The sequence below is a fragment of the Onychomys torridus genome, chromosome 20 (genome assembly GCF_903995425.1).
Source record: "Onychomys torridus chromosome 20, mOncTor1.1, whole genome shotgun sequence".
In the NCBI taxonomy this organism is placed as follows: Eukaryota; Metazoa; Chordata; class Mammalia; order Rodentia; family Cricetidae; genus Onychomys; species Onychomys torridus.
The window spans coordinates 47,830,529-47,843,209 of record NC_050462.1 but is presented as its reverse complement, the minus strand read 5'-3'; the positions used below and the strand labels follow the sequence as shown (position 1 = coordinate 47,843,209).

At 36.1% G+C, this 12,681-nt stretch overlaps 2 protein-coding genes across 2 annotated transcripts; both read left to right on the top strand.

Moving 5' to 3' along the window:
- Positions 1 to 2,309: 2,309 nt before the first annotated feature.
- On the top strand, positions 2,310 to 3,245 carry LOC118571137 (olfactory receptor 6C2-like). Its single transcript, XM_036170054.1, has one exon. It carries the CDS (start codon positions 2,310 to 2,312, stop codon positions 3,243 to 3,245), a length of 936 nt encoding a protein of 311 aa, XP_036025947.1.
- Positions 3,246 to 10,578: 7,333 nt separating this feature from the next.
- On the top strand, positions 10,579 to 11,514 carry LOC118571120 (olfactory receptor 6C2-like). The gene has a single exon (XM_036170034.1). The coding sequence runs from the start codon at positions 10,579 to 10,581 to the stop codon at positions 11,512 to 11,514; it is 936 nt and encodes a 311-aa protein (XP_036025927.1).
- Positions 11,515 to 12,681: the final 1,167 nt, after the last annotated feature.

The window sequence follows — 12,681 nt, the reverse complement described above, 5'->3', positions numbered from 1 at the left end:
GCAGTCATATATTACTGTTCAACATCTCTAATAATCATAGCAAAAATACAAATTAAAACCATATTATCTAAGGTTGAGGCCTCATGAGATTTCCCTCCTTTCATGTTAGCATATTTATTGGTGTGGTTATTGTTTGCATCTTGCTTAGACACCCAGGTTGATGAGATGCCATGGATGTAGATTCTCTGAAATTTCTAGACAAAATGATCTCACAGCACACACCCTGTTCCTCTGGCTCTTACAATCCTTCTGCTCCCTCTTCTACAATAATGTCTGATCTTTAAGTATAGTAGTTGTGTTATAGATGTATCCAACAGGACTAGGGTTCACAACTCTGCATTTTGATTGGTTGTGATTTCCTGTAATAATTTGTGTCTGTTGCAAAGAGAAATTTCCTTGATGAAGAGTAGGAATTACATTCACCTGTGAGTATAAGGATAAATGTTTAGAATGTAGTTAGTGATATGCTAGTTAGTAAATTGAAAGTTAAATCTTCTCAAAGATCCATGGCTTCCCTAGCTTTAGACAGCTAGTTAGGTTTCCAGTATCAGGCATGAATTCCCTTTTGCTGAGCAGAATGTAAGTGCAATCAGAGAGCTGTTGGTTGCCACCAAGGTATGCATTCCACTATTGCACCCTTAGACTTATCATGTCACATGGTCATTGTTGTGATTCATAGGTGATGTAGTTGGGTAGACTGGTTGCTGTTTTCCTCCCTTGGACAGGAAACTGAGGAATAGCAAAGTGGAAGAAATAGTCTTCCCCAGGAAACACATCCCCCAGTTGATTATCCAATACCAAGTGATCAGCCCCAAATTCATATACATACAAGCAACATTACACAGAGTGAGCAGGTTGTGCTTAGAATTTAAAAATATATACACATAAATGTAACAGTAACTGAAGAAGAAGCCATGAATTTGGGAAAGAACAAGAGGATTCATAAGAAGAGTTGGAGAAAGGAAGGGAAAGATGGAAACAGAATTATTATCATTTCAAAAATTAAAATATAGTTAAAATTAATTTTAAAAATATAATATCCCTTCATAAAGACTCTTTGAAAAGAAGAATAACGAGAATACAAAGCATTTTGTCTGAACTTTTCACTTGTACTGAATGCAAAATAAATGAATTAAGCAATTTGTTCAAGGGCATTCAGATACAAAAGCAAATTGTGAATTGAGACCTGCTAAGTTGATTTAGAGGTTCTTAAATGAGTTCAATGGTAAAGTTGGAAAACTGTTCCATATAATTTCCCCACAGATATGAAACTGAGGATCATTTCCTTACTTCAAGTCACTTCATTAAAAAAAAAAAACAAAAAAAAATCTTCCTCTGCTAACTCCCCATGGGAGGCTTTCCTTTGGAGAAGGTGGGAATTGGGGCGTGGGAAAATGGGGAATGGGAGGAGGGAGGAGAAGGGGATCTGTGGTTGTATGTAAATGAATGCAAAATTTCTTAATAATAAAAAAGGAAAGAATAAAAGCCCTACTAAGTAAGAACCAAAAGCAGTTTCTTAGCAAGTGATTTACTCTACCCCAATCATAGAGATTAGATAAGGTAAAGGAGCCGTGAGGGAAAATGGGAATGTAGTAAGAAATTCAGGAAAATGTGAGATATGGAATTAAGCTATAAAGTTTTTCATGAGGTAAATAGGTCAGAGCCTTGTATGCAGCAGAAAAAGTGAATTAAATAAAGACTGAGTTCTGCTTAATTAATGAAGCCAACAGTGATAATTTTGGCCAAAATAATGTAAAATGTACTAAGATCAAATGGGTTCATGTATAAGTAAGAGGAAAGTAGAAAAGCAGAGACAATTTTGAAAAGATGGAATGCTAAAGGAAAAGGAACTTGGAAAGAGATTTATGGTCTACTCTCCTGATGTGGTATTACTAGGTGACACTATCATTATAATAAAGGATTAAGACCATCTCAAACTAAAACAAAGTCAATCCACGACAGAATAACAGGGATGTGGCTCTTTGATGATGTCTGAAATTAATTTAAATTAATTTAAAATAATTTAAAGGGAATTTTTATGGAATGATGCTGATAAGATTATGTGTTAAACTGGCATAGATTACAGCTAGACTGTAGACACATAAGAATATCAGTATGAAACACATGATTCAAATATGAGCTGTCGTGTGACACAAAGAGATCAAGATCAGCATGCACTAGGTGCTTGCTTCTTCACTAGCCAATGGTTAGTCTAGCTAGCTTGTCTTGAGGTTAGCACCTGACTGAAGTTTTATCAGTAAAGTCTTGCTTAATTTTCAACCAGGCTGGACAACAGACAACAATCAAGAATGAGAAACCGAACAGTAACAACATTCATCTTGCTGGGTCTGACAGATGACATTAGGTTGAAGATTCTGCTTTTTATCTTCCTGCTCCTTTCTTACATGTTGAGTTTATCTGGAAACACAACCATCATTACCCTCACTCTGACTGACCCTCGCCTTAAAACACCTATGTATATTTTCCTCAAAAATTTCTCCCTCTTAGAAGTTTCACTCACAACTGCTTGTATCCCCAGATTTCTATATAGCATATCATCTGGGGACAAGTCCATTACCTACATTGCTTGTGTCGCTCAACTACTATTTATAGACCTCTTTGCAGTCACAGAATTTTTCCTCCTGGCTATCATGTCCTATGATCGCTATGTGGCCATCTGTAAACCTCTGCACTACATGACCATCATGAACAGCAGGGTCTGCAGGAACCTCATCTTCTTCTGTTGGGTAGCAGCACTGGTCATCATTCTCCCACCTATTAGTCTAGGCTTGGGCCTGGAGTTCTGTGACTCAAATATCATTGACCATTTTTGCTGTGATGCAGCTCCTCTCCTGAAAATCTCCTGCTCAGATACATGGTTGATAGAACAGATGGTAGTAGTTGGTGCTGTGTTGACATTCATCATCACCTTTGTGTGTGTTATCTTTTCCTATGTTTATATCATCAAGACCATTCTGAGATTTCCCTCTGCCAAGCAGAGGAAAAAGGCCTTCTCCACCTGTTCTTCCCACATGATTGTTGTTTCCATTACTTATGGCAGCTGCATCTTCATTTATGTCAAACCTTCATCCAAGAGTGATGTAGCTATCAATAAAGGGATTTCACTTCTTATCATATCAATTTCGCCAATGTTAAATCCCTTTATATATGCACTGAGAAACAAGCAAGTGAAGCAAGCTTTCAATTACTCAATTAAAAAAATTGCATTCCTCTCAAAGATGTAATATAAATTGAAGAGGACTAAACTAAAAGATGAGTGAATTAACACAGCATCTGAAGTTTTACTCTATTTTTATATACTTGTTTTTTTATACCCATACTTTCTCTTTAAACTTGAACATATGAGCTCGACGTTTTGTATCTCCATTAAAACTCAACTTTTTGAATATGTTTAATATTGCAGTGAACCTGAAATTGTCGTCTCTTACCACTGGAAATACAATAGTTTGTGATTTTATACCGTTTTTCTACACTTTTAGGTGTTCCTTTTTATTTTGTACTGAAGCTAATCAATGAGTATGGAAGTAAAATGTACCATTGACAGATGTGGCCTTTAGAAGAATTCATTATCTATTTTGCCACTTAGAAAAAAGGATAGCACTTCTTAAATGACTTTCTATGCTTCCTTCTGGTTATGAATAACCTTATTAATATTTCCTCTCAAAAACTTTCTAGAAAAACCTCCTCGGTCACCATCAGTTTGCAACCTAGAAAAGCCATTTAGGTGAACAAGAAACTGTTCTTGTTAACTAATATTTCTAGGGATTTATCTGGGGGTTGTTAGCCGTTAGAGCAAAACCCTAAGACATCTGGCATTCGTATATAATGAGAAATGAAAGGAAGACTGAAAACATTAAATTTATGTAGAGCAGTAGGAAAAGTCTGATAAGGTAGTTACTTGACTCCCTCTTCAGGGAGCCATGATAGCCAAGGAATCAGGTACACAATCTTCACTATCCCTCCTGTTCTCCAAATCCAATCCCCAAAGTCGTCCCAGCTCTGTAGAAGACCATTTGCTGTGGCCACTCCTCCTTCACTGGCCCAATTCCCAGAGGTCTATGCAGATCCTGGTGCTACATACTGCTTTACTCCCTCCTGTGAACACTCTCAAAATACCCCTTTTGCTCATTCTCACTCCTAAGTGTCAGTACAAATACCTAGGAACACATTCACCAACGACCTTCAGGGGTCACACCTGGTAGGATCACAAAAGCATTCCCTACCAGGTAACCCACAGCCACCACCTTCTCTTAAGAACCAGAGAGAGCAACAAAAACCTACCCAACAAATACAACCAGATATCAGAACCTAGAATTACAATCAGCCTAACCCAGATACCTAAATGACAGCATAAAAACACAATTAATAACAGCTAGGATCATATGGCTCCAATAAAACCTGGCAACATCACTACAGTAGTCCCTGAGAAAAGCAGTACGGCTGAGGAAGAAGACAAGGACTTCAAAACAGGCTCTAAAAAAGGTAGAGGTCATTAAAGAGTGTATGAATAAATCCATTGATGAAACCTATGAAAACACAAACAGTAGAATAAAACAAAGAAAACACAAGACATGAAAGTGGGAATAAAACCAATGCAGAGAACTCTAACTGAAGTAAAGCTGAAGTGAACAATTAGAAACTCAAGCAAGAAACTCCAAGGCATGCCTCACCACAGAATGCAAAAGATGGAAAAGAGACTCTAAGGCATTGAAGACAAGACAGAAAAATTGAATGCCTGGTCCAAAATAAAAGTTAAATCAAAAAAGAATAAAATCAAGGCACAAAACATGCAAGACATTTGGGACTCTCTGAAAAGAACACCCTCTACAAAAATTAATTCAACTATGTTTAAGACTGTAAGGAAGGACCAGAAGTTTTGAAATAACTACAGGAAATCTTATTGAAAACACAGATAAAGACTTTGGAAAATAATTCCAGTACTTTTGCAAAAAATTCTAAGTGATTCTATGAAATGTCAAAGCCTCATCATAGAAAGGAAATAACTATGAAAGTGAAGATACAGCCCTCAGAATGTGAGATCAACTTTGACAGCTGTAGATCTGACTAATGTCTTGAATATATAATGAAATTTAAGCTTAAGCACCAGCATTCACCCAATCAATAAAAAGACAAATTAATTACACTGTACATTCTTTACAGAAGAAATACAAATGATCAACAAGCATATGTTTTAAATGTTCAATATCATCATCAACAATTGAGGAAAAGCAAATTTGAGCCATGAGACCATGAAGAGTGTCTGGGGAAAACAAATATGAACGACACTGAGATCCCACCTCATCCTAGTCACAATTGTTAATCCAAAACACAAGTGATCCAGGCATAGATACAGGGGGGGAGGACCAAAACTCTTATTCACTACTACTGGAAAAGGAAGTAAACATGAAGGTTCCTGAAACAACAATTTTTGAAATACCATGTAATATGTCTACTCTAGGATTCTACCAGCAAACCACAAAGACAACTTGGTACAACGATGCAAATAGTGGTAATGAACAAGTTTCAAATTGTGTGGACACTCAATGGATTGGGAGCCATAGAGACTCTTAGATTGTAAAATATTGCATGACCTCAAATGTTAGATTTGTTACTTCATAAAAAGAAATTTATACTTCTGCTTTCTTTCAGAATACTTACAGTTGTTAAATCTACAAATGTTTAATGTTTATTTCGACTGAAGAAGTTTTACAATTTGTGTTGGGGGCAGCACATACGGCATATGCCATGACACTCTTGTGGGGTTGAGACAACAACCCCTACCTAGTGTTGTTCTTAGCATTCTACATTATTTGTAACAATGTCACCCTTTTTTGGTGTCTGCCAGGATGTCAAGCCCATACACTTCTGTGGATTCTCCTCTCTCCACTTCTCAACTTCAATAAGAGCCCTGTGATTAGAGAGTCATGCAACCATAACCAGCTTCACATGGGTTTTGGGGATCAGAATTCAGGTCTTCATATTTTCACATCAAGCCCTTTACTCTTGGCACTGAGCATTCTCCTCAGCCCCATAGTTTGACTTGCAAAAATAATACTCTGGAGCCATGGAGATGCGTCATTGAGTAGAGACACTTGTATAGGCCTGGAAAGCTGAATTTGATCCCCTGAATCCACGTAATTGTGGAAGGAGAAAAGCAGCTCCACAAACTTGTCCTCTGACATTCACACATTGCTGTGGCACACACACCCATATGTAACACACAAAGCATGTACACATATAAAGATGGATATTTAAGTAATTAATTAACTATTCAAAACAAAATTTAAACATTATTATCAAAGAATAAAACTAAATGATATTTTAAACCTATGCATAACAAATTGATAATAGAGAAAGTGACAACCAAATATTTTACACCAGGCATAATAAGAATTAATTGTAAGAAACTTAACTAGATTTCCTTTTAATTAGATTCTACATTCTCCTTGCAGTTCCTTTTAAGGGACGTTGATGCTTCATTGAGTCTCCTAAGGCCCTGTTCCCACAGATGATTCATTAATTATTTCTGAGCCTGGGTCACTGAGGTCTCTTGTGTTTGTTTGCTATAGATGTGGCAAATTAATAATAAATATCAAGCTTGATATTAGAAAATCCTCTCTCTGAGCAAAAGAGCGCAGAATATCAGCTCTTCACAAACTACCAGGTATTCCTTTGAAACTACTTTTCAGAGATAGAAAAAGTAAGACAGTTATTTTCTTATGATAATATTGCATCATCAATGAGAAAGTTAATGCAATTGACTAAAAATAGAAAATTTAAACTCTTATGCATTCCCAGACTACTAATTTTGTAAACATGAGTAGATTTAATCAGTGATTGCCAGAAATAATCATTTTCAAATCACATTTACAAGAATGATTGTGGTTAAGTAACTAAGAGAAAGACGCTGTGAGTAAGTATGAATATGATGAATTCTTCCACTGGCTCTTTTTGAAGACTCAGATCCCATGATCCTCTAGTTTAAGGTCTTCATGACTGCATTAAAGTTAGGAAGGGGAACTCTAATATGGTACCAATTTAAATGCTATTTCGGAGTGTTTGATGTTGGATAGAGTATAGCCATTAGTGAAGTTATATTACACAGCTGGGCAGTGGTGACTCACACCTTTAATCCCAGCACTTGGGAGGCAGAGCCAGGTAGATATCTGCGAGGCCAGCCTGGGCTACCAAGTAAGTTCCAGGAAAAGGTGCAAAGCTACACAGAGATACCCTGTCTGGAAAAGAAGAGTTATATTACACAATAATGAGAACTGAGGCTGTATCTCCATGCTAAGTGCTTGTCTAGCTTGTGCAAGGCCCTGGATTAACAAAAACAAAATCAACAAGGAACAAGAGATCATCTAAACATGGGGTAATTTGACAGCTGTGGGAAAATATCTACATGCACTTCTTTAGAAATGTATGAATTGGAGACTCAGAGACAAGGATGAAACTGGAAACCAGGAGCACTGAAGGAAAATTATTCCTGGTAAGTCAGCTGCTGGTGGCCATATCAGAGGAGCAATAGATAGCAATTAACTTGAGGGGATAAACCCACTACAAAACAAATCTCTGATGGGTGAATCTCAGGCAGGCAAAGCTCTGAGAAAACAGATTCCAGAATGTCACTGGTTTCTCTGTGCTTTTACATGTTTTCTACTGCCATCTCTCTCTGGTATCTGGCAAGGTGTGAATGGAGGTGGGGACTTCCACACTGCTTGTAATGTGGTGTTTATCTCAGGGAAACATCCCGTTCTACTGGGCGTTTTTCCTGTGGATTATTATGAAGATGATTTCTTCTTCAGCTGTACTGTCTAATTGATAATAATAAAGTTAGTTTAAGTAGAGTTTTCAAGATTAAAAATATACACAAGGAAATGCCACACTGCTAGGGCCTATGAGTTTCACCTAAGGAGGTGGATAGATCACAGTTCAGGTAAATAATTAAGGAAAACAATTGAGTTCCAAGAGCCAAAGTAGCTCATATTCTTTTCATCTTAATGTTGGGAGATGTTTTCACAGGTTTCTGGGTGCCTCATAGATGAAACACAGCTTTGAAAATAGCTTAAACGTAGACTAAGATGTTTTTGTTAAAAAGCTTTGAAGTGAAAAACCCAAGAAAAAAAATAAATATTTAGAAAGGTGCATAGTTGAGTGAGGAACTATCTAAGGTCAGAGAACACAAGCAAAGCAGCCCAATTATCATTAGCCTTTCTTGGTAGGATTGGTTGATGACCAAAGGTGATGATACAATTTCTGCTCTCAATTTCCTGATATAAAATCTATTGATGAGTGAGAATACATCCTAAAGATTTAAAGCAGAGCTGACTGGTTACTTTTCATGTATTAAAATTTAGATTTGTCATTCCTTTAAGACTCCTTATAAGATTACCTTTCAAGGTTAAATAATAAAGTGATTGGACCTTTTTTTGCAACTGCAAAATGCAGCCTTCCAGCAAATGACCTGGCTGAGAAAAATAACTTGGTTGCTTACACTCTGTTAAACTATAACAAGTTGTTTGATTATGAATGTACATAGATTCTTGGGGCTAGTTTTTCACCTGTAATACATAAAATGTTTGATAATGTAAGGGATATGAATCACATGCTGTTTTTACTGATATTCATTGTTATCATTCATTTGAAAAACAGAATGTAACCATATTGTAATTTTTAAATTGCTTAAAAGATTTTGCTAGGGTATATAAGCTGTGAAGAAAAAATACAAAGAGTTAAATGGAAAATATCAGGAATGAGAATAGGAAAGGATAAAGATAGAATTAAAAGAAAATCTTCAAAAACAAAGATAGAGTTAGAAGAAAAATATCAAGAATGAGAGAATAAGGAAGAGAAGAGATAAGAATTAGAAAGAAAATATCAAGAATGAGAGAAGGATATCACCAGGAAATAAAGAATAAAGAAAACAGGAGAAGAATAAAGAGGGGAACCATCAAGAGAGTGTGTATTGTTCCATTTACCCCTTCAGATAAAAAAGAAAGTCATAGTATGCCACCTAGGATGGATTCACTTTAGCCCTGTGCGGCTGGAGCCTGGTCCCCCACCCACAGGCAATGAAAGTAAGCCAAGTGCTTATTTTAGTGTGTAACCTATTGTAAAGGTTTAGTAACCATAACATAATGGTTTGATTTGAAGCTCCAAAATGAAATAGAATATAGGTATAGTCATTCAGTATTTCCTTTTGGATTTGTGTTCCAGGTAAACTCGGATATATGATTGATATGGGGAGTAATCATTTTTAGAGATTAAAAGTTAATGAAAAGAAAAAAAGTTATGTTAACAAATAATAACACGCAGCAGGCTACATAAAGACATCAGCAAAAAATAAAAAAACAAAAGTCTCAAAATTACAAAGAAGAAAGGTGACAGAGAAAGCACATATGGGGCCACAAAGGTAAGCTATGAAAGAACGCTGTGAGTATTGAGTGGTTAAAAATACATATTCTATCCATAAAAATGCACATTCTACTCACAAAGTCCCTAAATTGAAACAAATTTCATACTGTTTGATTAATTTTGCTGTGAATTGTTCAATATAAGTAATGGACAAAATGTGACTTTGGTATATTGACAACTGAACATGTTCACAGAAAAAAAAGCATCATGGATCAGGATGTGAAATAGTTCAACTGTGTCTGCAACTCACAAATACTGCATTTTTAGTGTGTCAGCAAGGAATATGTGTGAATAATCACATTCTTTCCATATTGAGACAAAGCTAAGTGGCAGTGAAGCTAAGATATCTTTGGAGACAGCTTAACAGTTAAATATGGCAATTTTACTTAATATATTCATAGTGAAATTATCAGTGCATTCAAAAATAAAGCAGTAATACCAACTGTGTTGATCATGTCAAGTATATATTTTATATATAACTTATCATACTGTACAATTAACCTACCCTCAAGACATTACCTTTCTTTTATCCTGTGAGAGGATAATGATGTAATTTTTAAACTGAAAATTAAGAGGAAGAGATGGGGTAATAACTAAGGAAGGGGTTGTTTAGAGAAATTACAAATGTTCATAGTTATAATGCTAGACTCCAGTATATTAGACAGCAAAATAAAAATCCTGTAACAATGAACTTGAAACTATATATGATTTTTTTAATAACAAAACCTCAAAAAACACATGAACAGGCAAAAAGAGTATGAGATTTGACTTCAGGATTCTGCCTCTAAGGAGGAATTCAGTCTCATGGAACATTAGCAGCCAACACAAACTGCTTGGAAAAACATGAACCCAAAGAGCAATTAAATAAAAAAAATAACAAATTAAGAATCTAATGCAAAGAGAAGGAAGTACACATAACAGTGTACTAGAATTGTGGTGTAGATAAGGCAATTTCATTTTCTAACTCTGCCCTGAAAAGACCAAACTACCTCCTTGTAGGACCTAAGCAACCAGTGTGTTTGTGTTTGTAAACAGAATGTGTGAATACATGTGAGTTGGGTTTCATAATATTTCTCCTGTTTTTGCTACTCTTGAACAGATACCTCTGAATGTTAAATGCAGAATAAAGGTAACAATTCAATAATGAGAAACCACACATTCACAACATTCATCCTCCTGGGACTAACTGACGACCCACAACTGAAAACTCTGATCTTCATCTTTCTGTTTCTCACCTATGTGCTGAGTATAACTGGGAATCTCACAATCATCTCCCTCATCTTTATGGATTCACACCTAAAAACTGCCATGTACTTTTTCCTACAAAATTTCTCCTTCTTAGAAATCTCGTTTACAACTGCTTGCATTCCCAGATACTTATACAACATCTCAACAGGTGACAAGACAATCACATATAACAACTGTGCCTCTCAAATATTTTTTACTGATCTTTTTGGTGTGACAGAGTTTTTTCTCCTGGCCACCATGTCCTATGACAGATATGTAGCCATCTGCAAACCCTTGCATTATGTCACCATCATGAACAGCAAGATCTGTAAAAGGGTTATCTTCTGTTGCTGGGCAGCTGGCTTGTTGGTGGTAATGCCACCACTTAGCTTGGGCCTCAATTTGGAATTCTGTGACTCTAACGTTATTGACCACTTTGTCTGTGATGCTTCCCCCCTCCTGAAGATCTCATGCACAGATACGTGGCTCATAGAGCAGATGGTCATAGTTTGTGTGGTGCTGACATTGATCATGACCCTTGTGTGTGTAGTGCTTTCCTATTTGTATATAATCAGGACCATTATCAGGTTCCCTTCTGTACAGCAAAGGAAAAAGGCCTTTTCTACCTGTTCTTCCCACATGATTGTGGTTTCCATCACTTATGGCAGCTGCATCTTCATTTATGTCAAACCATCAGCAAAGGATTCAGTGGCTATCAACAAGGTTGTCTCAGTTCTCACCACTTCCATTGCTCCTATGCTGAACCCCTTCATCTACACCTTGAGAAACAAACAAGTCAAACAGGCCTTCAATGACTCAGTTAAAAGAATTGCACTGTTCTTCAAGAAGTAGAGGAATTTACTACTGGAGAGAGTGAATTTTTCATTTAAAAATATATATTGTATATAGTTATTGTACTTAGTGTAGTTTTTTCTTATATTAGTAATAACTTTTTTCTTTTTATTAGAATAGAAGGGGGAAATATGGTGAAATTTTATTTTTGCTGAAATGTGATTTTTATTTGTATGTTAATAAATAAAGTTGCCTGGAGATCAGAGGTCATAGCCATTAAGCAGATGGCTGGCAATAGTAGCACATGCACTTAATCCAATCACATGGCTGGCAGAGTCTCTATGTGTTCAAGGACACAGCCAATGATGATAGCACATGCCTTTAATCTCAGAACTAACCATAGAAACTTGAAGGTCTGTATAGACAGGCAGTGATGAGGATGTCAAGTGAATAGGTTTAGAGTCAATAAGAAGCTAGAACAGAAACGCAATAAAAAGACAAGACACAAGAATAAGGTCTCTCTCTGGGGAAAGAATGGCAGCGATGGGTAGACTATTTGCTCTGATCTCTTGGGCTTTTAACTCAGAATATATATATATATGCCATCCTTAAACTATATCTTTAAAATTTTTATCTTTAGCTTTCTCACTGAGAAACTTTATTGCATTCAAAGTTCTTAATAATTATGTATGAAAGACTTCCAGGAAATTAAAATATGCCCTCACACACAAAAAAAAAAACTTAAAGCAAACAATGAGGTGATCTCAATGGATATTTTGTTTATTTTCTAGTCTAAGTCCAGCTTTCATGAGGACCCTGCCCCACGTACAATATTAAGTTGTGTCTATTCCCCAGTATCCTCAGGTAATTGGTTCAGGAACCCCTTGAGGGTGCTAAAATGTTTGCACAAATGCCTTACATTAAATTGCTCAATATTTCCATATATCTATGTCCATCCTATTTTATATTTTAAATCATCTCAATTACAGAAAGTGTTGAACACAGGATAAATTCTAGGTAAATAGCTACAATGTTTAGGATATTCTGACCACAGGTTGAGCAGGTTCACTTTCTATGCAATTTTTGGTCAAATATTTCCCACCTTCATTTGATTCCTGCATAACCTGTGAGTATGGAGGGACCCCTGGTACTTTATTGTTTACTCTAAACAATAAACTAAGAAAAAGGAATGGGTTTAGAATAACTTATATTTAATATTAAAGATCA